Source organism: Onthophagus taurus, chromosome 11 (genome assembly GCF_036711975.1).
Source record: "Onthophagus taurus isolate NC chromosome 11, IU_Otau_3.0, whole genome shotgun sequence".
NCBI classification, from domain to species: domain Eukaryota; kingdom Metazoa; phylum Arthropoda; class Insecta; order Coleoptera; family Scarabaeidae; genus Onthophagus; species Onthophagus taurus.
In genome coordinates, this window is record NC_091976.1 from 260,943 (window position 1) to 287,339 (window position 26,397).

Here is a 26,397-nt window from a genome sequence, read left to right on the forward strand (position 1 = left end):
ACCTAGTAATATCCACAGACACTGTAACAACAACTTTAAAACAACCGTTTACCTTGACAAACCAGTATAATTTTATTTTCAGATTTTAGTAGGTGGTGTCTATCAATTCGCAGAGATGGGGCTTTATTCCCATTCTTTGAATAACGGACAAGTACTGAACATAGGTCTATATCCCACCATTTATGGATCCCACGAAGATTTAAAATATATCAATGACGAAAGTAGAGGATGTTGGTTTCCCAATGAGGTTTGTATTAATTTCATTTTAGATTCTCTCACATACTCAGAGTAGAACAAAATCTGGAACCGCCTAATTTGATTGAAATTATTAAATCTGATTTTGAATTGACATCACAAGAAATGTTAGGTACGTTGCAGAATAATGACTTTTGAACGAAACAGAAAGTAGTAACGTCGGACTTTCCAAGATACAGTTTTTCAAATTGTATCTCACAACATTCGTGAATATGCTCGATACTTTCCTAGTAAGCTCTTACCATATCGAGAAACTTTTTCAAAAACATTTCGAAGCGTTTGAAAGTTGATATTGTTGATGCTATCATTGAATGCCACACATCAGTATAAGAAGGATTTCTGCGGATGATTGTTGTTGGTTTTCATATAACATATTGCGGGCATACGTTTAAAAGTGTAGAGACTAGTCCGTCCCCTTATTTTAGATCACGTTCAGTTCCTATGGGGTCGCTTAGCTGCTTCTGGACGCGCATGCATGCATTAGTGTGCGTCATGGTCACTTTGGTTAATTTTACCAGTTTGTTTGGTACTCCGAAGTATTTTAGAATGAAATATAGCTTTTACTAATTATATTAATACCACAACTACTACCAATGAATCAAACAATCCAATGATTTTCACAGTGATTCATCAGAACATTCAGAGTATTCGGAATAAAATTGATGAACTGCTTGTTTTCGTAGAATCCTTAGATATCACTGTAAATGTAATAACTTTGACTGAACATTGGTTGAAAGCTTATGAAGTAATACTAGTGGATGGTTATAAAGTGGCTTCAACATTTTCAAGGGTAAATAATCAACATGGAGGCAGCTGTATACTAGTACGTAACGATCTCAAGTATACGGAGCTGATGAATATAAAAGACAAAAGCAGGGGCGGCGCGATGCGGTAAGCAAGCTAAGCACCGCATGGGGGCGCATTATGACGGGGGCGCCAACGCCGTCAACGTAGACCACAATAATAAAAATTATTTTAAAAAATTATTAAAAAAGAAGTAATAATAAAATGTTGGCATTTTTCATATGCATGTATGTACGGTATATTAAGATAATTATTATTTTGTATACATTATTTCTAAAAAAAAAGTCTATACGACGACTAGGCGCTCTTTTGGAGCCCTGCGTCTGGCGTCGCGTCGCCGTATAGTCGCGTCGTTGCGTCGCGTTTAGGGATTTCTAAAGAACAACTCGACTTGTTATTTAGATTTGCAAATTAGTTTGTGTACTGTGGGTGTAAAGTGTATCTCCTTTCGAAATCCATTGTTTATTTGTGAATTGTTCATCCGTAAATAGGTAAGTTTATGTTAGGTGTTATATTTACATTAAATTTATGAAATTAAAAAATAACCTGTAGTTGTCACCTAAAAATGTCGAAAAAACTTTCCGGATATCAAAATCGAAAACGCAAAGCGACCAGAGAATTGGAGTTGGAAAAACAAAGAGACGATATAAGTTTTACCAGTTCCTTCGAATGAAAATCTACGTGATGATCAACTACCGGCATCTCAAAGCCATTCTGCAGACAAAAGCGCACAACATACTAAATCTCCTGAACCTGAAATCGAACCGCAGGGAGCATCTTCTGAAGAAACCTTATCCACATCAACAAAATTTCTGATTACTGATGATACACCAACATTAGATGTTTTGAACAATCTTCAAGATCCAGCTACATGGCCTCCAAAAAATGAAAAAGTAAGAAAACTTTTTATTCAACTCGGACCGACAAAGAAACAAAACGTATTGTACCCATCTGACGATAACGGAAGAAAATTCAGCGATACATATTATTATCGTAAACTGCCAAATTCGGAATCTGTTCCTAGAGACTGGTTAATGTACTCGGAAAAAAGCAATAGCGTATTTTGTTTTTGCTGTAAATTGTTTACCTGTCACTCATTGGAGAATATTAATACAAGCCGCCTAATTACAACTGGATATTCTAAATGGCAAAATTTGTCACAAACTTTACATAGTCATGAACATCTTTAGCTCATTTAAACAACTTTAAACAATGGGTTCATTTAGAACGTGCGTTGAAATCAAAACGAACAATTGATCAACAACAAGAAAAATTATTTGAGTTGAAAAACAGCACTGGCGTGCGATTTTAGAAAGATTTATTGAAATTATAAAATATTTATGTAAACAATGTCTTCCCTTGAGAGGAAAATCAGATCAATTATTTGTTAGAAATAATGGAAATTTTTTACAACTTGTACAATTACTGGCAAAATTTGATGTGAAATCTGCGCATTATATGAGTAAAGATGTACAGAATGAATTAATTGCTTTATTAGCTAAAAAAATTAAAGAAAAGATTTTATTGTTAATTCAAAAGGCAAAATATTTTTCAATTATATTGGATTGTACTCCGGATATCAGTAATACTGAGCAAATGACCACTATTATAAGATTTATGTCAACTGATGACCAAGTTCAGATTCAAGAACATTTTCTTGGTTTCATTGACATCAAAGATTCAACTGGTGAAGGTTTAACCAATTATATAATAGAAAAAATTAAAGAATTTAATTTAGACATCAGCAACTTGCTTGGCCAAGGTTATGACAATGGTGCGAACATGAAAGGGAAAAACAATGGATTACAGAGACACATCTTAAATATTAATTCCAGAGCTTACTTTACCCCTTGTTCTGCTCACTCCCTAAATTTAGTGGTCAAGGATGCCGCTAACTGCAACCACCAAACTATTACGTTTTTCAGAATTGTTCAAGAAATATATAATTTTTTTTCGGCATCAACTAAACGATGGGATATTTTGAAAAAATGTGTACCAAATTTAACATTAAAACCATTGTCCGATACTCGTTGGGAGTCTCGTGTTGAAGCTTTAAAACCATTGCGATTCCAAATTGGTGAAATTTACGACGCTTTGTTTCAAATTCAGGGGAATGAAAAAATAGATAACCAAATCAAATGTCAGGCTAGAATTTTGTGTTCCAAAATTGCCAATTTTCACTTTGTATGCTCATTAGTACTGTGGTATGATATACTTAACAGAGTAAATGTAGTTAGCAAACTCCTGCAGAAGATCGAAATGGATGTTGGAACTGCTTTAAAAGCTATAAATAATTTAACTACTTACGTAAAAAATTACCACACTGATGAAGGTTTTCAAAATCTAATAGAAACCTCATCCGAATTAGCTACCATACTCGAAATACCTACTGACTTTCAAATCTTAGGTAACGTACGAAAAAGAAAACAAAAACGACAATTCGATTATGAACATAAGGATGAAACCCCACAAACACCAAGCGAGCGCTTTAAAATAAATTTCTTCAATGTAATTTTAGATACAACTATAAATTCCCTAGAAGAAAGATGCGAACAGTTAACAGTTCATAATAATTATTTTAATTTTTTACATAATTTAGGAAATTTACCGAATTTAAATACAACCGATCTTAAAAAACATTGCGACGACTTAGAGCTATATCTTACAGATGGAAAAGATAAGGATATAATTTCCACCGAATTATTTAATGAATTACTTTGTTTTAAAGACATATTCCTAACAGAATTAAATTCAATTAATACCCCTTTCAGTGTACTACGTTATATTTATAAAAATAATTTAGAAACATTGTATGTTAACTTAAGTATCGCTTTACGGGTTTTATTAACGCAACCGGTAACAGTTTCAAGTGGGGAACGATCGTTTTTACGGTTAAAAATTATAAAAACCTCTCTTAGATCAACTTTATCACAAGAACGTCTTGTAGGACTTGCGTTGATCGCAATAGAAAGTGATGTATGTGATCAAATTGATAACAACGAGATAATTGAAAATTTTGCAAGTGCTAAAGCACGAAGAGTAAACGTTTAATGATTGTTAATATCTATTTTTTTAGATGTAAAATAGCATTTGTATTTTGTATACTGTATAAAAAATGTAATAATAAATGTAGTATCTGCTATTGCTTTTTATTTTAGTATTTAATATAAGTAACACTGGAAATATGTAAATTTAAACGGTACTGAAAATTTTTTAAACATTTTTAGAAGGGCGCATTTTCTAAGATCTGCATAGGGGCGCCAAGGGGGCTAGCGCCGCCTCTGGACAAAAGTAAAGAATTTGTTATTGAATGTAGTGCTATAAAATTAAATGTACAAAAAGTAACGATTATCTGTATATACCGATCACCAAAATCGGATATAGAAGACTTTTGAAGAATGTTCACAGCAAACATTGAAAACTAAATTATTATTAACTGGTGATTTAAATATAAATCTAGAAAATAGAAATACTAATACTTTCAGATTGTTAGATATGTTTAACCGACACAATCTTAGACCAACTATCAACAAACCAACGCGGATAACTGAATATTCCAGCTCACTTATTGACAATATTTATGTGAACATAGAAAGTTGTAACAGTGAAGTAATCATTTCAACTCTTTCCGATCATACAGCGCAGAAGATATCTTTTCCAATAACAACTATAGATGGCAACACACAAGTAAAAATGCTAAAAAAACGTATATTTAGCAATACAATTCTCTCAGAAATACATGCTGAAATACATATAATTGATTGGAATTTTTTAAGTAGCTATAAAGACACTGACGAGTTATATGACAAGTTCATAAATGTAATACATAATTGCATAATTAAAAAATCAGAGAAAAAGTTAATTAAAATGAATGTTAAATCGGCTACTAATAAATGGTTAACAAAAGAAATACAAAACAAAACGCGTGTGAAGCGTCAACTATATGAAGGAATGTTAATGGGTAAAATTGATAAAGAATATTACAATATTTACTCCCGACATGTTCGAAACGAAATAGCGATATCAAAAAGAACTGTTTTCACCAATTTTATAGAAACAGCTAAAAATAAAGTAAGGGCTACATGGAATACCATCAATACGCTCAGACAAAATAAGCAATCTGAAGATCTCGATTTATGTGATTTTCAACACAATTACAAAAGTAATGATGAACTGTTGAATGCAATAAATATTTATTTTGCCAATATAGCGGTTGGTAAAATGATTAATCTACAAGTACACAACACTATAAAAACAAATATCGACTTAAAGAGATCATTTGCGTTGAAGTAAAATCAGTCATAATGTCTTTAAATAATACGTCTGCAGTTGGTTACGACGAAGTTCCGATTTCTGTTCTAAAAGCTTGCGTCGATTATCTTGCTGAACCTTTAAGTAGTATTATAAACCTGTCATTTGGTTCTGCAACTTATCCACACCACCTGAAAAGAACCTTAGTAAGGCCATTGTATAAAAAAGGTGACAAATCAGACTTTTCGAATTATAGGCCAATCGCTTTAATACCTAATGTTGCGAAGGTTTTTGAAAAGATAGTACTGATGAGACTTAAAAGCTACATTTACAAAAATCAAATACTGAATGAGTCACAAAATGGCTATATTGAGGGTAGATCTACAACCAGAGCAATTTTTCAGTTGATGGAAAAAATTCTAACTGGAATAAACAATAACGAACTTACCGATTGCATAATGATGGATCTAACCAAAGCGTTTGATAGTGTTCATCACGACACCCTTGTAATGAAGATGGAAGCAATGGGAATTCGAGGTATTGCGCTAGAGTGGTACAGATCTTACCTCTCAGACAGGGAACAGTGTGTTATCGCTTATGATCAAAAGGGAAATGAACTAGCATCAAAATGGGTACGGGTTCTACAAGGAGTGCCGCAAGGATCGATATTGGGACCGTTTCTATTTCTCTTATACATCAATGATCTTCCTGGAGTAATTGATGATTTACTAATATTATTCGCGGATGACTCTACTACAGTATCAACTGCGAAAACGGAACAACAATTGTCAGCACAAATACAAAATAACCTCAGTTTACTGTATAACTGGTTTTCTAACAACAACCTTCAACTTAATATTGAAAAAACAAACATTATGATGATTGGGAGTGCTGCAGCGACCAACTGTGACATCAATTTGCAATTCAATGGCAAACAACTTACCCGTGCAGAAGAGGTGATGTTCTTGGGTGTTAAAATTGATGTGAATCTTTCATGGAAACAGCATATTAACGATTTAGCTATCAAGATAAATCCGGCGTGCTATGCGTTGAGAACTATTTCGTGGGTAGTTTCAGTGCAAGCGGCTACAAGTGCGTATTACGCATGTGTTGAGTGGCGACTGCGGTATGGTGTCATTTTCTGGGGTCATTCGGTTGGTTTAAGTCGTATCTTCATAGCGCAGAAGAAATGTTTGAGAGCAGTTTTCGGACTTCAAATGAGGGAATCGTGTAAACCCTTTTTTAAATATTATAAAATTCTGACAATGCCGTCGTTAGTGATTCTTGAATCCGCAATGTTTATAAAAAATAACTATACTTTCTTTAAAAAATATGAACAACAACACTGTTATGTTACACGTGGAGTAGAAAATGTCTATTTACTTCCACCAAAAACGCGGTATACTAAGATACAAAAAAGTACTGTTCATTTTTGTGTTAAGGTCTTCAACCATCTACCTAATAGTTTGAAAATAAAGCCATCCACGAGATTCAAAAGCTATCTCAAACAACATCTTTTAGAACGAAACTTGTATTCGATAAATGATTTTTTTTCTGGAACTATTACAGTAGATTAAATCAGACTGTTTGAATATTATTTGACGTTTTCTGTGCATTTTTGTAAAGATAGAAATAAAGCTTATTATTATTATTATACTTAGTATTATACAGGGTCATCCACGACGACCGTTCATTAGAACTTTACAGGGTTCTAGCCAAAACAAAAATTTGAAAATTCAGATTTAAGTATTATTAATTACGTTCTCTTCGACTAAAATATTTTCAGATTTCTAGCACTTCCGGTTATACCGGAAGTCGCCACCTACTTTATTTTTTTTAAATGGAACACCCTATATATTTTTACATATTTGAATTTGTCTGTTTTCAAGGTTTATGAATAACTTTACTTTTTGCAATTTGATTCGGCCGTTCTCGAGTTATTCGAATTTTTCTAGAAAAATCTGCTCCAGCAGACATTTGTTCAAAAAAATCAGAGAACACTCGATTTTTGGGATATCAATTTAGGATTCAGAACATGCGTAAGCAACATGATGGAGTATGTTTTGGCGCCGATTACGGTTGTCTAGAACGTTTGGTCACTTTACTACGGCACGTTAATTTTTCGAAATTTGGAAATACCATAACTTCATTTTTTTAAATGGCACCCCCCATATTTTATTACTTAGTCGTCTTAGGTGTCTCATTTTACATCTGTTATATCCCATATGTCCTATACCTAACATTTATAGTTTGGGAGATAATTAGGGTTTTTTCAAAAATGCACACATATATCGATATTTAACCTAGTGTGCCATGAATACCTAGTGTGACCTAGAGTATAACCATATGAAGTGGCCTTTTGAAAATTTGCAGACTTCTGATGTTTGATGCCAGCTTTTTAGTAAAATATTTTCAGGTTCCGGGTACTTACGGTTACACCGGAAGAGGTGACAATTTTCATATTTCAAATGGAACACCTGTATTTCAACATATTTTTGATATTTTTGATCAATTTTAGGCCATTTGTATGTTGCAGCCGACACGTATACGCAATTATATGGTTGCACTCTCCATAAATTATTATCAAATTCAAATTCAAATAATCCTCATTACTAAATTCCAAATGTGGCATTTCTTGAGAACAGATCACTACAAAAAGTAACCTAGTCATCACACCAACAGAAATAAGCCATAGCTTTAGCAAATGTCAAACTGTTCACTCTTTCCTTACTGATCCTCTGATAATACATAACCACAACAACATTCCACAACACCAAATTTTTTCTTCCGGCGGTCAAACTAGATGATTTATAAATTATAAAAAGTAACGTTGTAGTTGACATTTTTGATTGAAAAATGTAATAAAACTCAGGGTGTTCCATTTGAAATATGAAAATTGTCACCTCTTCCGGTGTAACCACAAGTACCCGGAACCTGAAAATACTTTAGTTAAAAAGCTGGCATCAAACATCACAAGTCTTCAAATTTTCAAACCTCCACTTCATTTGGTTATTCACTAGGTCGCACTAGGTATTCATGACACACTAGGTTAAATATCGATATGTGTGTGCATTTTTCAAAAAACCCCAATTATCTCCCAAACTATAAATGTTAGGTATAGGACATATCGGATATAAAAGATGTAAAAAGAGACACCGAAGACGACTAAGTAATAAAATATGGGGGGTGCCATTTAAAAAAATGAAGTTATGGTACTTCCAAGTTTCGAAAAAGTATCGTGCCATAGTAAAGTGGCCAAACGTTCTAGACAGTGGCGGTGATAGGCGTCGGCGATGTCGATCGCCGACGGCCTCGCGGTCAAAGGGGCCTCGTAGTCGATTAAAAAAAATCTTGCTGCACTATTACAATATCAATATTATTTTCTTAACACTATGACGTCCGGTGGCTACACAGTGGTTCCACGCAAAAAATATCGGGTAAGTGATCGGGTAAGTGAAACGCCGGCGATAACCGAAGTTTTTTAAGTCAGTTCCATCGGCGCGAAACAAAGAAATCTGGATTGGACATGCCGGACGTCATAGTGTTAAGACAATAATGGACATAGTAGTATATATTTTGGTAAAATAATAATTACATGTTGGTCTTTTAGTGAAACATGCTATCTCTTTCTAATGTAGGATGCTTCACTAGCTAAACGAGTGGTTTATTTATTTATTATATGTCTATGGTCTGCGTAATACTTCACAACGTTGGCGAAATTGCAGAAGATTGAAGTAAAATATTTGTATTTGTAACTGTGATTGAAAGAGTTAGTTTTATATAGTTTTTGCTTGTTTGTGAGTTTGTGCTTATTTGAACTTAACTAAATAAACTTTTAAGCACTGAACTGAATTTCAACAAAAGTGGTTTAATTTCAGAGTACTACTTAGGTAAATATAACTTTTTGTTAATTTGATTTTGCATTACTAATCAATTTTTATCGTACTAGTACTTATTACATTTCGACATACTTTTAAGATATATCACAAATTTAAAAAAGAATACAGAAGCGTGAATAGAAGAATACAAAACGCTTAATAACCAACTAGCAGTACCTACTAATTTCAATTCGCCATGTCAGCGCCACAACGAGACAGAGACAGAGGGAGGAAATGGGAATCTGGAGCATCAAAACGAAAAAGAAAAGCAAAAATGACACTTTTTTTATCAAGCGATGGGTTCCACCATGAAAAAATTTTTGAATAGCCCTTCCACACCAGAAGCTTCAACACAGACAGATAAATCTTGTGTTGAAGTGTCTGAACAAATTAAAGAAAAAACTATTGAATCTAAATTAGATTCTGAATCTCCACAAAGCAGTGTATCTGACAATGAGTGTGAAATAATGTCTTTGGAGATTGACCGAAATGTGGATATTTCAGAAAGAGGAGAGCAAGCAAATAATTTAACTGATTTAAATAAATCCATGTTAAGGTCAGATCCAGGGAAATGGGTATTTCCAATATCAAATTCGGAGCGTCATGACTTGGTTCAAAACGGTCCTTACCAAAATTTAGAGGTACCTGACCAAAGTTATCCCAAAGACGTTAATAAAAGACATTTTTCAAACTTTCACTTTACCCGTAAATTAAGTAATGGCGAATCCCAGCATCGTAGATGGTTAGTCTACTCAGTATCTAAAGATAGAGTGTTTTGCTTTCCATGTAGACTGTTTTCACATTTACATTTACAAACACAAATAATACAAGAAGGATGTTGTAACTGGAAAGATCTAAGCAGGATATTAGAAAGACACGAACAAAGCCAAGGACACATGGAATGCATGTTTAAATGGATGGAGTTCTATAAAAGAATTAAACATGGAAAAGCGATAGACCTGGAAAACGAGAAATTGATTAGAGAGTCTCAAAAACATTGGTATAACTTGTTTGAAAGATTGGTTGATATAATAAACTTCTTAGCTTCATATAATATGGCTTTTAGAGGCCATCGAGAATCCCTTCAGCTAAATAAAACTGGAAAAAGTGGCAACTTCATAGATTTATTTAAACTGTTATCTAAATACGATCTGACACTACGGGAACACTTACACCGCATTAACGAAAAGAAACTTAGTTCACATTATTTGAGTCATGACATCCAAAATGAATTAATTGCAATAATGTGTGATTCAGTTGTTGGGGAAATTATACAAAGAGTAAAACAAGCAAAATACTATGCCCTTATGCTTGATTGCACTAGAGATGTTAGCCGTGTTGAACAAATGAGCATCATATTACGATATTGCAATATTTCTACTGGCGAGATAAAAGAGCACTTTCTTGGGTTTATTAGTGTAGCTGAAACAACAGGAGAGTATTTAACAAATACTATATTACAAAAATTGGAGAAACATGACTTAGATATCCAAAACTGTCGTGGACAAGGATACGATAACGGGGCAAACATGATTGGAATAAACAAAGGAGTTAAAACAAGAATATTGAATATTAATTCAAGAGCATTCTTCACTCCTTGTGGCTGTCACAGTTGGAACTTGTTGTTGGTAGACGCTGCCAAATCTTCAGTATTAGCCAAAACGTTTTTCGGATTTATTAACAAGATCTATTTACTCTTTTCAGCATCAACCAAACGTTGGGAATATGTTAAATCTAAATTAAATATTACACTGAAGTCTTTATCTGACACAAGGTGGGAGAGTCGAATAGGAGCAATTAAAGCTATTTATTTACAATTCGATAACGTGATCAACTGTGTAAATGATTTGAAAAACGAAAGTGAAGATGCTGAAACTTTATGTGACTGTGAAGCTGTTTTGAAGGAAATGCTAACATTTGAATTTATTGTTGCTATACACGTATGGTACGAGGTTTTATCACGCGTCAATAATATAAGTAAGTTATGGCAATCAGTTCAAGTTAACTTGAAAGTGGCTGTTGACACATTGCGTTCCTTTTGCAAGTGGATTCAAGAATACCGCAGTACAGGATTTGATGTGAGCGTTGCAGAAGCTCGGTCATTCGTAGAAAAAAGTAATTATGAAATTGCGTCACAATTTCAAGAAAGAAGAGTTGCAAGAAAGAAAAAAATGTTCGATTACGAAGGAATAGATGAACCTGTGCAATCCGCGGAGACGAGATTTAGAATTGACTTTTTCAACACAATGGTAGACGCTATCATAGTCGACATAGAATGTCGATTCAAATCTCTCAATGAATATTTCGAACGATTTAGTTTTATTTATGACATCAATTATTTAAGATCTTTATCAAAACAAAATCTTCTGAAGCACTGTAATGATCTTGGTACAACTCTCAGGGATGGGGAGAACAGTGATATAGAACCTTTCGAACTCTATGAAGAACTTCAACTTATAAAATCAAATTTGCCAGACTCTGTTCAAGATGTAGTACAACTAATACAGTACATTGTTCAAAATAATTTGCAGGAAATATATCCAAATGTTTACATATCTATTAGGATTATGCTAACAATTCCTGTCAGCACGGCTTCTGCCGAAAGAAGCTTCTCAAAGTTAAAATTAATAAAAAACTATTTGAGAAACACAATGAGCCAAGAAAGATTATCTGCGCTATCAATTTTATCAATTGAAGCCGAAATAGCAGCAAATATAAACTATGAATTAATACTGAAAAAATTCAGTGAAGCGAAAAGCCGTAAATTTCGTTTACTTTAATTTTACTTATTATTATGTTCGTTTGCGTGATTGTTTTTGTTTAATTAATAGAAAATATACTTATCATATAACTAGCCGCGTTTTAATCTTAGCCTAATAGAGTACGCAACTAGCAATAGCTTTGTTCGTTGGGACTGCACTAGTTGCCAGAAGCAATTCAGTGCAGTGTAAATGTAGTAATTCAGTGCAGTTTTCGAACAGTCAGTTACCTATCAGTTTTTCGAAAACTGCGCTGAAACACTACATTTATACTGCAGTAACTACTTGGGGCAACTAGTGCAGTCCCAACGATCAAAGCAAATATTTTGTGGGATATGAAAAGGGCCTCGTAAATGTACTGTCGCCGACGCCTACGTTTGGTTTAGCGCCGCCACTGGTTCTAGACAGCCAGACTCCGGCACCAAAACATACTCCATCATGTTGCTTAAGCATGTTCTGAATCCTAAATTGATATCCCAAAAATCGAGTGTTCTCCGATTTTTTGAACAAATGTCTGCTGGAGCAGATTTTTCTAGAAAAATTCGAATAACTCGAGAACGGCCGAATCAAATTGCAAAATGTAAAGTTATTCATAAACCTTGAAAACAGACAAATCCAAATATGTAAAAATATACAGGATGTTCCATTTAAAAAAATAAAGTAGGTCGCGACTTCCGGTATAACCGGAAGTGTTAGATATCTGAAAATATTTTAGTAGAAGAGAACGCAATTGATAATACTTAAATCTGAATTTTCAAATTTTTGTTTTGGCTAGAACCCTGTAAAGTTCTAATGAACGGTCGTCGTGGATGACCCTGTATATTTCACTTATTCGTGTTAGTAAATAAAGAAAATCAAGTAAAGCCAATGCGCCATCAATAAAAAAGGTTCAAATAAACAATGAGAAAGAATATGAACCTGACAACAATTACAATATAAATAAAGTCATTCCTGTGAACAGCACAAAAGTCTCTTGTGGCGATCAAAAATGTATTGTTCCAATTAAATTATTTTCAAAAGTTGTGAATTTCGAAGTCGATACAGGAAGTCCCGTTACATTGATAAATGAAGAAGATTACGCAAAACTTGAAATTAAACAACCAATGAAAAGAACAGATGTAGTATTCCGTGCTTATACAGGCCAAAATTTTACACCAAAAGGGAAAGTTACGATTCTAATATCCTACGGTAACATTAACTCCACTGAGGATTTATACATCGTTCTAACACCCTATTCAGCTATTGTTGGCCGAGATTGGTTACAAAATCTGAAAATTGTCACTATCAATAAGACGACAGAAATAACAGACATCGACAAAATACCACTAGAAAAAGAAATTTACTCAAAATATTCTCAAGTATTTCAAGAAAAAGTCGGATGTGTCCCAAACATTTCTTGCAGTATCCACCTGAAGAATGAGAATGAATTCCATACACGTTACAGGAAAAAGTTGAAAAAACCGACTATTTACAATTAGGTTCACCTCTCGTTTATTAGGTATATAACCAGATGGGAACATTCGCGTATGCGTGGATTACAAGACAACCGTGAATCCAAACTTACAAGACGCACGATATCCAATCCCTCTAATTGATGACGTATTAAACGGTCTTATTGTTAGAGGAAGTGCAGTATTTTGAAGAAGGTCAACGACTTCAAACCATATCAACACATCGAGAAACGTGTAAAATGAAACGACTTGCATTTAGAATCAAGACGGCATTCCAAAAATTCGTTGATACCGCTCTGCAAGACCTTGAAGGAGTTATCGCTTATTTCGGCGACATCATTGTAAACGCCAAGCCCCTTTTTGAATGCCACAAAAGATCGGAAAACTGCCAAAATTGCCTCCAAGGATTGAACCTCCATAGCAAGAAACGACAATGTACCCTTTTCGCCTCAAGAATTAAATATCTTGGATACATTGTAAGCTCAGCTGGAATCTAAAAATCGCCTGAAAAAGTAGAAGTACAATCCTAATGATGAAGGAAATATTCTGCCGAACAGGGCTACCACAAGTACTTGTATTTGACAACGCAATCATTTTGTAAGTCACAAGAATTTACTGATTTTTGTGATAGAAATGAAATAAAACATAACTTTATAGCTCCAGGACATCCAGCAACTAACAGACAAGTGCATTGCAACGGTAAAAAATATCTAAAAACGATGAATAATGAAAAACAAACCATGAACGAAAATCTTTATGAAATTCTCTTACGTTACTGCGCTACACCGTCAAATGAAAATGGAAAAACCCCTGCAGAATTATATATGAAGAGAAACCTTGGAACGAGACTTGATCTTCTTTGGCAACAGGTATCAGTCCACAACAATGTAAAACTGTACTTTCACGAAATTACGCATCATCTTGCTTATGGAAACCAAGGACAATTGTACAGAAATTGGGACAATTACTTTATTGTGCGGAACTAGATGATGGCTATGTTATAAAAATTCACATCGATCAATTACAAAGGTCAGAAGTCAACTAGAAAAGAGTCTCATTTGCACCAGACATACGTCCACGTCATATTCCCACGTCTTTTCTAGGATTTGCTTTACGACAAATAGTTGGTCTGTGGTGCTTCTAATAGTCCCCAATAATCTGTTTGCACTTATTTTGTCACCCTTTTGTGTATTGAATATATATTCTTTTCCAGTCATTAGGTATCGTTTCTTCTACCCATATATTATAGTTTATTAAGTTGTATAGATGCACCTGCAAAATATTTCCTCCGTTTTTATACAATTCGGCTAGTATGTCACTTCATCCTGACGCCTTATTGTTTTCCATCCATCTTATCGCGTCACCCACTTCTTTTTTCACAAGTGCCCCCACCAGCAAATAACCAGCAATACCGGCAATAAGAATGCCCTTATCCTTATATCTGGTGTTCGGGTTCCAGTTAATTTTAGGTTATCCTCTTCGAGATAAAGAGTTCTTGGAAGTATTTCTTCAAAGTTTTTCTTGATCAAATATTCGTGGATTTCCGCCAATCGTATGACTGCCTAAATATGGAAAGGTATATTTCATTTTTGATGGCTATAGCGTCGTTGGTGATGTCTCCTTCTTTTTTCCTGAATATTAATGTCCGTGGTTTGTACCGTGCTTAGTTATTTGCTTAATTCGTAGGCGTGGAGTTGATCATTCAGGTGTATTTTTTTTTCATAGCTCTGCAGATGTTATATGTGTCTCTGTGATGTGTTTACAGTTGTTATCGATCAAGGTTCCTTCCTCTTGCTAGATTGGTATCTTCACTTCCACTTTCCAGTTTTTATTATATCACTAACGAACAAGGAGCATGCCTAGACATCCTTTTTAAGGACATCCTAATTTCAGTTTTTTAAGGTTTAGTCTCTTGCTTTCAGTTTTCTCGTAATCTGGAGCGAAAGATGCGAGAAACCAATTCGGTCATTTCCTTATATGTATAGTAAAAACATGCTTTTAATAATCATAATATAAATGAAAGGTTTTTTAAAAAAAAGACCACTTTTCCTCCGTAATTGTTATAAATTAATCAATCTGAGACGTTTCGGGAACACCTCCCATCTTCAGTCTACAAATAGTCACTCGTAATATTATCTACAAAAAGACCACAACAAAAGACCATAAAAATCTCAAACCACACAAAAAAATACAAAAATTAATCGGTGTCGAATGTTAAAAAAGTTTACCTCTAATCTTGATATGATGATTTAAAAAAAACAATATTTTAAAATTACTTTGCATACATGTATGTGCGTCACATTGTACAACTGTTTTGAAATACCATTGTACGAAGTTTCAAGATTAATTTTACTACCCAAAAACTGGAATTCGTTCATCCTTTCTACCACTCCCAAACGTCTTCTATCTATCTCGCTTTATATATTTAATCTATCTAAGATATTCGCGTAATGCATTCCAATTTTCCCAACATCAGTTTTGAAATTGACTGCGTGATTGATATTTTTTGTTATATAAATTGATTCTAAATTTTTCCTTATTAAGGTATTATTATTTGTATTGAGAATCCTGAAAGAATTGCAACATTTACACGGTTTTATTGTAAGTGTCGAATGTAAAATATTTGTAAAACCTCTAATCAAACTGATTAATGCTAAAACAAAACTAACCTTCCTAAAAAATTCCAAAAGTTTAAAATTGATTCCAAGACACATTGCGCAGCATATACAGGGTGTCCCGCTAAGCGTACGGAGCGGCTGTATCTCAACAACGGTAATGCCTAGAGGTTTGGGAAAAAAATCCTTATAAGCAAAGTGGCCAAGAGAAATACCTGGAAATTATTTTGAAGTTCGTAATTCGACCGCTAGGGGGCGTAACTGCCATAGAGAAACATAAAATTCCCGCTATCTCAGAAAGTTAGACGATGAGCTATAACTTTGACAACATCATTTAGTAGCTTGGATAATATCGCATCGCTTTTGTTTTGCGATATTTCTCAATCTGTCATAATAAGGGAGGGGGAGGCCAATGCGTTTTCAAATGTTTACATTTTAATATCTCCTGGACCATTCAACCGATTTGAATATTTTTGGTCTTGTTTGAAAGAGCATTTTATGCTCTTTTAAAAGACATTTTCAGTAAGACCGCTTGGTTTAAAACAAATAAGCTAGAGGGCGTTATCTGCAGCGGTTACATATTTTTGTGATTTTTGATAAAAAGTTAAATGGAACGGTACTATTTACTTCACAGACCATTAATCACCATAAAATTTGCTAAATATTAGTGAAAACCGCATCTCGATATCTCCATACATTCACGAATTATAAAAGAAAATGTTAAAAATTCGTATATCTTAATCGGATCAAGTTACCTTAGGAAACAAATAAGAGAGAACAAAAATTTTATTATCTAGAACCTTCCTTCACACTTTATCCAAGCTTAGAACTGCTTCAAAACTACTTTTGAGGCGTGTTGAAAAGCCAACGGATCAATGAAACATCAACAATGATAATAAAACAACTTAAATTTTTGGCAAAAATAACTCACTAATGTGCGAAATGCCTTCCATAAACCTCGATGCATTTATTTAATCTAGTTTCGACGAAAAAAAAGCGCTGCTTAAGTCTCGGCCCTGGACAGGTTTCTACTGGTATTTAGTGTTTTGTCATATTTTCCCTGGTTATTGGTTTTTCTTGAAAAGTCAGGTCGTTTAGTCTACCCTATAGATAAAGGGGTGAAAGCAATGTGGGTTTTGCTCGAATCAAGAATGCATATTATGCAAGTTTACATCAGCTTGTGGACAGATGCTTCATGCAATCATAGCATTTGTGATAAAAGGTTTGGATTTGCCCAAATCATATTTAAAAGTCAATGGTAATAGTTCAGTGTGTTATCATAATCGGTATCTGTTAAGGCCTGATATAAAACAACGTGGTGGAGATATTATTCTCTTGAGAAATCTTGTGGACAATTGTTTTCGGAGTTCTCAGACTATGTGGGATCACATTGCGCACCAGTGTGCTTTAAGAATTCATAGAGATGTCTGAATGGGCTACACGTTGCTAGTTTTCCGTAATCGCTAAGTCAATCTTAAAAACACTTCTAGAGAAAAATGTCTTTCTTTGTCGTAATTGCATTGCACATTTTTGCCATGAAGTTGCATCGTATTCGAAACATTGAAAATAAATCATCATACGCTTCTGCGTTGGTAAATGACATGTTTACAGTTACCATGGTTATGTGATTTGTTTTTATCGATGAGGTCACTGGATCCGATTGATGGCACTCGAGTTTTTAACATTTTCTTCTATAATTCGAGAACGGGTGGCGATATCGAGATGCGGTTTTCACTAAAATTTAGCAAATTTTAAGGTGACTAAGAATCTGTGAAGTAAATAGTATCGTTCCATTTAACTTTTCTTCAAAAATCACAAAAATATGTAATCGCTGCAGATAACGCCCTCTAGCTTATTTGTTTTAAAGCAAACGGTCTTATTGAAAATATCTTTAAAAAGAGCATAAAATGCTCTTTCAAACAACACCAAAAATATTCAAATCGGTTGAATGGTCCAGGAGATATTAAAATGTAAACATATGAAAACGCATTGGCCTCCCCCTCCCTTATTATGACAGATATGAGAAATATCGCAAAACAAAAGCGATGCGGTATCATCCAAGCTATTAAATGATGTTGTCAAAATTATAGCTCATCGTCTAAGTTTCTGAGATAGCGGCAATTTTATGTTTCTCAATGGCAGTTACGCCCCCTAGCGGTCGAATTACGAACTTCAAAATAATTTCCAGCTATTTCTCTTGGTCACTTTGCTTATACAGATTTTTTTCCCAAACCTCTAGGCCTTACCGTTGTCGAGATACAGCCGCTCCGTACGCTTAACGGGACACCCTGTACATAAAATAGATAGCATTTACTATGATGAATATCCGATTGATAGATCACATATTTATAAAGAATTTGGAAACAAAATGTTAAAATTAGAAATAAAACAAACATATTGGTTGATGAATAAATTGCACAGATATATTATTGAATTGTTACCAAAAAATTTAGAAATTAATATTCGTACTAGAATAAATGAATTTTTTAAAGGAATTATTAACAAGTTCAGTAAAAGAAAAATACCCCATATTACACATAAGCATTTTAATGTAGTTAAAAGTAGAAAAGATAGAATTAGATTACCTAACTTTCTAAAAGTTAATAAAAATAACAACTTAAAATCCAAAAATATTTTCGACTATGACTCAGATGTATTAGAGAAATATTTCATATTATATAAAACGAACAGAGTAATAAATTTAACCAAAAAACAGATTCCAAACAATATTATTAATCTATTATCATTGGGTGATAATTTCAGTTTTCTTACATTTGGTTTCAAGAAATCGTTCCATAAAGATATAATTCATCTCATTGCAGACGTTGAAAAGATTTTTACCACCATCAATACAGTGGAAAATCACATAAATGTTACAAGAAATAAAATTGTCAACGAAATTACCAATTTCTTATATAAGCAAAAGAATTTACATTGCCAATCAAATTTGCAGGGACATTATGATTTAAAAAAAATTCCTATTAAATAATAAAGACTTGATAGTTATTAAAGCAGATAAGACTAAACAATTGGTTATCCTGAATAAACAGTCGTATAACGAAAGAATTGCTAATTTGCTGAATGATAATAAAACGTATAGAACGAATAGGGCAGATCCAGGATCTCCGTTGGTTGATAAAATTAACGATTACCTAAGAAGACTTGAAAAAATGAATTACATAGATAAACCCCTCAAATTAAAATTGGCATCAACACATTTCATAACACCAAGAATTCATGGATTAATTAAAATTCATAAACAAGACAAGCCATTGAGGCCAATTGTTAATAATATTAATGGACCCACATACGCATTATCAAAATTTCTCAATAGTTCTTTGAATAACCTAAACTCAATGAATGATTACGACATCAAAAATTCATTAGAGTTAAGACAAAAGTTAAAATCATTACATCTGGATAATCACATTAAATATGATATTGTAAGCTTTGATCTGTACATCCTTATTCACAAACATACCTTTACAAAAAATGATAGAATTAGTAGAAACAAACTGGGAACATATAGAAGATCACACTGTAATTAAAAATAAAAAATTGTTTATTGAAGGAATTAAACTTTGCACGTTTAATAGCTATTTCAAACAGGATAATAACTATTACAGACAAATTTACGGTCTTCCAATGGGGTCCAGTTTGAGCGTGAATTTGAGTGGTATAGTGTTGAACGATTTAATAACAACACAATTAAAAACAACCAAAATAAAACCGATACTAATTGCTAAGTACATAGACGATCTGTTACTAATCTTACCCAAGAATGAATATCCAAAACTATTGGACACATTCAACAGTTACAATGATCGATTGAAATTTACAGTAGAAACGCTCGATAATGATAAATTACCCTTTTTGGATATAGTTCTGGTTATAAATCGAAACAACAACTCAATTGCAACGAAATGGTATAAAAAAGAAATTGCTAGCAATAGACTGTTAAATTTTCATAGCAATCACCCTAAGTCCCAAATCATTAATACCATGAACAATTACATAAAAAGAGCTATCTCAGTTACAGACAATGTCTTCTTAAAAGAAATAAGAAAACAATTATTATATAACATTTTATTAGAAAATTTCTACCCTAAAAGATTAGTCAATGATGCTTGGTATAGAATTAAAAATTCTCTTGATAATGATAATCAAGATAACAATACAACTTCTCACATATTGAGACCTACAGAACAATATAAAAAAGAATATTTTTTAAGAAGTAAAACAAAAGATAAAACAGAAGGCCAATCATTAATTACACAATATTTCGATAAACATAATCAGAAGAATGATAGTGAACAAGATAATAGAAATATAAATGACGAAACTAATAAAATAACTTCAGTATTCAGAGATCATGATTTTAAAGAAATTAAATTTGCAAAATACAATGATAATAAAATAAACACATTGATTTCAAATATGAAGGATAAAATTAAGATGATAGACAAAGTCGATACCGTTTACAAATTAAATTGTATGAATTGTGATAAAGTTTATATTGGAGAATCAAAACAACACCTGAAAAAACGAATTCAACAACATCAATATGACTCAAAACAGATCAAAATAAATAATAAAACAGCATTGTGTCAACATTCTGTACTATTAAACCACAAATTTGACTTTGAAAACCCCAGAATTCTCAATACAAATAATAATACCTTAATAAGGAAAAATTTAGAATCAATTTATATAACAAAAAATATCAATCACGCAGTCAATTTCAAAACTGATGTTGGGAAAATTGGAACGCATTACGCGAATATCTTAGATAGATTAAATATATAAAGCGAGATAGATAGAAGACGTTTGGGAGTGGTAGAAAGGAAGAACGAATTCCAGTTTTTGGGTAGTAAAATTAACCTTGAAACTTCGTACAATCGTATTTCAAAACAGTTGTACAGTGGGGTCATACACGATTTTTTTTTTATTATATTTTCTGAAAGTTTATATAAAAATATAGTTACCGTTATTTTTTTTTTTAATATTTTCGAACAAAGTCATTGTTAAAAAAATTATTGAAAATTTATATACCCATTTGCGCTTTTAAAATTCCCGCGTTGATGACGTACGATTCTCACTTTTGCGTCCCCTGCTCCCCGCTCAAATGCGAGAAAGAGATGAACGTCATTTAGGTTGTATTGAAAAGAGATAGAGTGTTTGTAGGTTATGTTTATTATGTTTTGTTCATGGATGTAATAGAGACACTGTATTACATCCATGGTTTTATTTTGACACTGTCACACCGCAAGCGCTATCTAACGGACAATTTAACTTGTTTTAGGCAGTGCGGTTCCTACGTCACAGAAAAGCCGCGAAATTATTTCGTTTGAATATTTGCTATTTTTCACTTCAAATTACGCAAAATATAAAATTGATCAAAATATTTCTTTTACTTTGTGTTCATGCATATACTTGCATATAACGTTTGACATAAAAATTTTCTCTAAATTCAATAAGTGTGTATGACCCCATTTGACGCACATACATGTATGCAAAGTAATTTTAAAATATTGTTTTTTTTTTAATCATCATATCAAGATTAGAGGTAAACTTTTTTAACATTCGACACCGATTAATTTTTGTATTTTTTTGTGTGGTTTGAGATTTTTATGGTCTTTTGTTGTGGTTTTTTTGTAGATAATATTACGAGTGACTATTTGTAGACTGAAGATGGGAGGTGTTCCCGAAACGTCTCAGATTGATTAATTTATAACAATTACGGAGGAAAAGTGGTCTTTTTTTTTAAAAACCTTTCATATAACAACACCTCTAGTTCAATTTATCGTTTAATTCATAATATAAATATTTTTTAATTTTAGGGATCTGGTAGATGGTCAAAAACTTATAACAGTTTGACTTGTTTCAACGAATGCAAAGCTACATTTATTTATGAAATATGCGGTTGCGTTCCATTTTATTATTCCTTCTCAGGTAAATTAAAATTGAACGATTAATGTTAATAACGTGATTATCTTTTTGAGTACTTAATTTTAGGTATCAGAAAAGTTTGTACCGTGCGTGACACTACTTGTATTTTAAACAACGAAAGTTTGTTCGCTCAAATAATGATGACTAACGATCCAAAAGAAGGTAGGTATCTCATTTTTTATTATCCATTTCTTGATTAAGATGAATTAACCAAACCGTTTTTAGATTCCGAATTTTTAGACCACCACCAAATTACTTATTCTAAGCTTTGTTATTGTTTACCGGGATGTGAAGACACCAGTTACGACATTTATAAAAATACAAAAGAAGTGTAAATAATCCTCTCATTATTATGTTTTAGTAATTTTAAAGATTTTTATGTTTTAAGGGCCCACCTAACAAATACTTGCACCGTAAATGTACATTTTACAGCAATAACTGGCACTTATATGATCAGAACTGTTCATGTCACCTGGGACACGTTATTGGGTAAGAAAAATTTTACTTAAAATAATCAATATTTTGATGTATATTGTTAAAGCAACAATTGGTGGAATATTTGGTTTATGTATGGGCGGCTCAATTATTAGTATAGTTGAGTTGATTTTCTTATTCTTTAACACCTGCTTCAAAATGAAAAATCAAAGAGACAAGAACAGAAGATTTGATAATAAAATCAGAAATATTAAAATTATTAGTAGACCTTATCCAGTTGGTGATATCAAAGAATTTATTCAATGAATTTATTAATGATTAAAAGTTGTTGTTTGTATGTACCTTTTTAATTGTTCTTAAATATTTAATGTTTATTTTAAATGTTAAGAGTTTATTGTATACAGTAATTGTTTACAATTCTTTACATTATTCAAATATTACTTTCACTCTCTACCCTCTTCCTCCATTTCCACGCCCTCGGCTCCTCGGCCCAATCATCCCCTCACCCATCCCTTTGTCTCCTCACCCCCATCACCATTCTCTCCTAAGATCTGCCTTCGGTCCATCTCCTCCTCCCTCAACTCACTGCACCCATTCAGCATGTGTTCTAACGTTTCCCATTCCTCCCTGCACAGCCTACACCATCTCTCCTCATCGGCCATCCAGTATTTGTTGGCTCTCTCCTCGTTTCCACAACGGAACCTAGCCACCAACTTTTTCCCTTCCTCATCTCTTTCCAATAACAAGTATCTAGGCAGCCCCTCCGTAATTATGTCCCTGTATCTTTCGTTATACCTTCCCTCTTTTATTTGTGTCCTTCTTTCCTGTCTCTGCACATCTCGGTCCCTGTCTCTCAACTCCCTCCACATCTCCCTACCCACCCTTCGTCTACTATTTATCTCCGTTACCGAGTAGCCCGCTCGTCTTTCCCTCTCTAACTTCCCTCCAACACTCCCCCAGGATCCCGCAGCTTGGCCTCCCTTCTATTCTTTCTTCATATTTCACTGCCCTCCTGCCCGCCTCCACCCTGACCTTATCCACCTTTACCTCTTCCCTCACTATATACCCCGGTGTTTCTCTCGTCACCCCAAGCACCCATCTCCAATATCTAGCCTGCACGTCCTCCAGCGGTCCCTGCTCCCTCCATCCCCATACCTCTGCCCCATACATCATCACACTGCTAACCAGACCTTCAAACATAATCTTCCTCGCTGCCACATTCCTTCCAAAGACTCTCTTCCCCCAACCCCATACTTGTCCCATCACCTTATTCGCCTTTTTTGCCATAGCTATCACATGCGACCCCTCCCTGTAATCCTCCCTAAACACATACCCCAAGTAAGTATACTCCCTAACCTCCTCGATCTCCTTTCCCTCCCATCTCCAGTTTTCTGTTCTTTTTCTCCCATCCTTACAAAACTTCATCATCCTTGTCTTCCCCACATTCACTTCCAGCCCCTTCCCCCTAAAATATCTTTCCAATGTCTTTATCATCTCCTTCATCTCCACCGCTTCTCTCGCCATGACCACGATGTCATCCGCGTACGCTAACATATGCACCTTTCTACCTCCCACCACCAATCCTCCCATCTGCCCCTTCCCCAATCTTTCCTCCAGGTCCGCCGTATACAGTGCAAACATATTTTAAATGTTAAAGAGCTAAATAAAATCCTTTATAATTTGTTTGGAAAAGTGACATTTATTTAAACTGTTTGTTTTGAGAAGGGAAAAAGTACACTTACGCATTTCCAAAACACATTTTTCTTTTAGGTTATTTAACAATCAGATAAACAATTCAACAATTCAGGTGAAAAGGAGATGTGGGAAATGTAAATAGAAATGAAAATAAATAAAAAAATATTAAAAAAAAAACTCGTTTATGATGGCTTCTTGTATAAATAAATATTTAACGCGCTTTGGATACAAAGAATCAATATGGTAATGAAATTAAAATTAATGCTCTTTTAAGATATAAAGACAAAGATAAAACAAAATTAAATAATGATCAAAAAATACAAATCAAATAATAATTAAATAAAAAAGAAACGTCAAATTAATAATTATAATCAAACAAAAGTTACATCATTTTTGACTCTTTGGAAATATGACTCTCTAAGCAAAAAAAAGGCACTAAAAAACAATAACATTAATAATTAACCGATGCGAGGATTAAGATACAGGAACGAACACATTTTTTAGGATTTTTCCTTGTACTTTACTGTATATTTTGGGAGTTACAAAGGATTACTGTATGTATTATTATAAAGGTTAGGTGAAAGTAATAAAATTTAAAGAAAAGAAAAATAAAAAGGAAATTAAAACAAAATTAAAAAAGGAAAAAAACCTAAAGGAAAGTTACTGACTGTGAGGAAAAGTCCAGGGGTTCGCCTGTTGCTGATGGGACCAGATGTTGACGCTGAAAGGACCATAAATGTTTTCGGGTACTTGTTGCTGGCGTATTTGTGAGTTGTTTTGTTGGGTTTGAGATGTACGCTGAAAAAGAAATCTCATTTAAAAATTTATTCGAATTGACATTGTTTTCAATTAATTATAAAGGAGTAAATAAAGCTTTAAAGTAAAGTGTTGTTAAAAGGTGATTTTAAAAATTCTTTTAATAGATTCGTAGACTTTTACGATTAGTGTTATTAGAAATAAAAAAGATCAAATTTTTTGTTGGGTTTCTTTTACGCAAGCTTATCTTAAGCTTATCATCGTTTCTTACACGATCTCGAAGAGTTTCGTCAGCTATAGTTCTCAGCGTTTTCATTTCTACAGACGATGTCACAAAATTCCGGGAACTTTGCAATGTTGTAACTTTGTTCGTTTTTGTTGTATGAATGTGAAATTTTGCTCGCATGTTCGTCTAATTGTTACTACTTAAAGACTTTTCCAAAAATCCAAAAGATTTCTTTGTGCCTTTTCAGGTAATGTTGTCCGACGTAAAGCGTCGTAACACGATTTTGAGGCTGTATGCAAATGCTATCATCAAACTTCATGAAGATAAATAATAATACTTTATTGGTGATAGCATCGTGTGATTTTCACAGGTCATAAAAGAAAAGAATACAATAAACGCAAAAATGCAATTTTCAATAATAGTAAGTACACTAAACGTAGTAATCAGTAACAACAGGTAAGCAAAAGAACAAACAAAAAAGAGAGAAAAAGGCTTCTGGGAGGCGACACACTGGTCATAGCAAGTCATCAAAATCATTGGTCAAAAACTCCTCAACAGTATAAAAGGCCTTCGCCACTAAATAATTTTTTATGTTGTGTTTCAAATTGTTACTCTCTAACAATTTTATGTGTTTCGGAAGGACATTGTAGAATTTTATGCCAAAATAATTGACGCCATCCCTGGCCCTTCCCGTCCGAGAATAGTCCGTAATTAAGGTATCACCTGCCCTTGTGTAGTAATTATGATAACTATTAAGAGTTTTAAATTTGGAGATATTACCCTTGATATATAAAAGACAATGGAGAATATAAAGCGAAGGGAAAGTTAGTATCTTATAATCAATGAAATTGGCTCTACAACAGTCCCGAAAACCTAGACCGGCCATAACTCTAACACATCTTTGCTGCACACCAAAAACACGATCCGCATGGGCGGAGTGACCCCAACAAATTAACGCGTACGATACGTGGCTGAAGAAATAGCCGTAGTATGTGTTCATCACAACATTGAACGGGACAAGGTCTCTCAGTCTCCGAATGACGAATACAATGGTATTCAGTTTTTTCGTCAATTGGTCAATGTGGGCCTTCCACGTCAAACCAGAGTCAAGATAGACCCCCAGGAACTTGACCGGCTCCGAACACGACCTGAGACGTTTAAGTGAAAAGTTTAAAGTTTGTGTTTTTTCTCTATTCATGCTTAGTCTGTTGGCCTGAATCCAATTTGAGATGCAGGCTTGTGACTCAGATATGCGGTGATGCAAAGCATCGGCATCTGTTGAGGAGACCATTACGGTTGTATCATCAGCAAAAAGGATGAGGT

General features: G+C 33.7%; 2 protein-coding genes across 2 annotated transcripts in view; one reads left to right on the forward strand and one right to left on the reverse strand.

The window, feature by feature from the left end:
* Positions 1 to 35: 35 nt before the first annotated feature.
* LOC111418397 (pickpocket protein 11-like) lies at positions 36 to 24,326 on the forward strand. Its single transcript, XM_023050934.2, has 6 exons — positions 36 to 247; positions 21,854 to 21,965; positions 22,029 to 22,124; positions 22,188 to 22,293; positions 22,351 to 22,451; positions 22,504 to 24,326. The coding sequence occupies exons 1-6, from the start codon at positions 116 to 118 to the stop codon at positions 22,701 to 22,703; spliced, it is 747 nt and encodes a 248-aa protein (XP_022906702.2). The 5' UTR covers positions 36 to 115; the 3' UTR covers positions 22,704 to 24,326.
* LOC111418396 (Transmembrane protein 131) overlaps positions 24,258 to 26,397 on the reverse strand; it is a 53,041-nt gene continuing 50,901 nt past the window's right edge. The window contains exon 15 of the mRNA XM_071199781.1: positions 24,258 to 24,890. Coding sequence (XP_071055882.1) covers positions 24,753 to 24,890 — 138 coding nt within the window. The 3' untranslated portion in view covers positions 24,258 to 24,752. The remainder of the gene's footprint in view (positions 24,891 to 26,397) is intronic.

Excerpts from the sequence above, each read along its gene's own strand:
- LOC111418397 (XM_023050934.2), top strand. The coding sequence starts at position 116 with ATGGGGCTTTATTCCCATTCTTTGAATAACGGACAAGTACTGAACATA. Across the intron at positions 248-21,853 it reads GATGTTGGTTTCCCAATGAG|GGATCTGGTAGATGGTCAAA; the intron begins GTTTGTATTAAT and ends TTTTAATTTTAG. Across the intron at positions 21,966-22,028 it reads ATTTTATTATTCCTTCTCAG|GTATCAGAAAAGTTTGTACC; the intron begins GTAAATTAAAAT and ends ACTTAATTTTAG.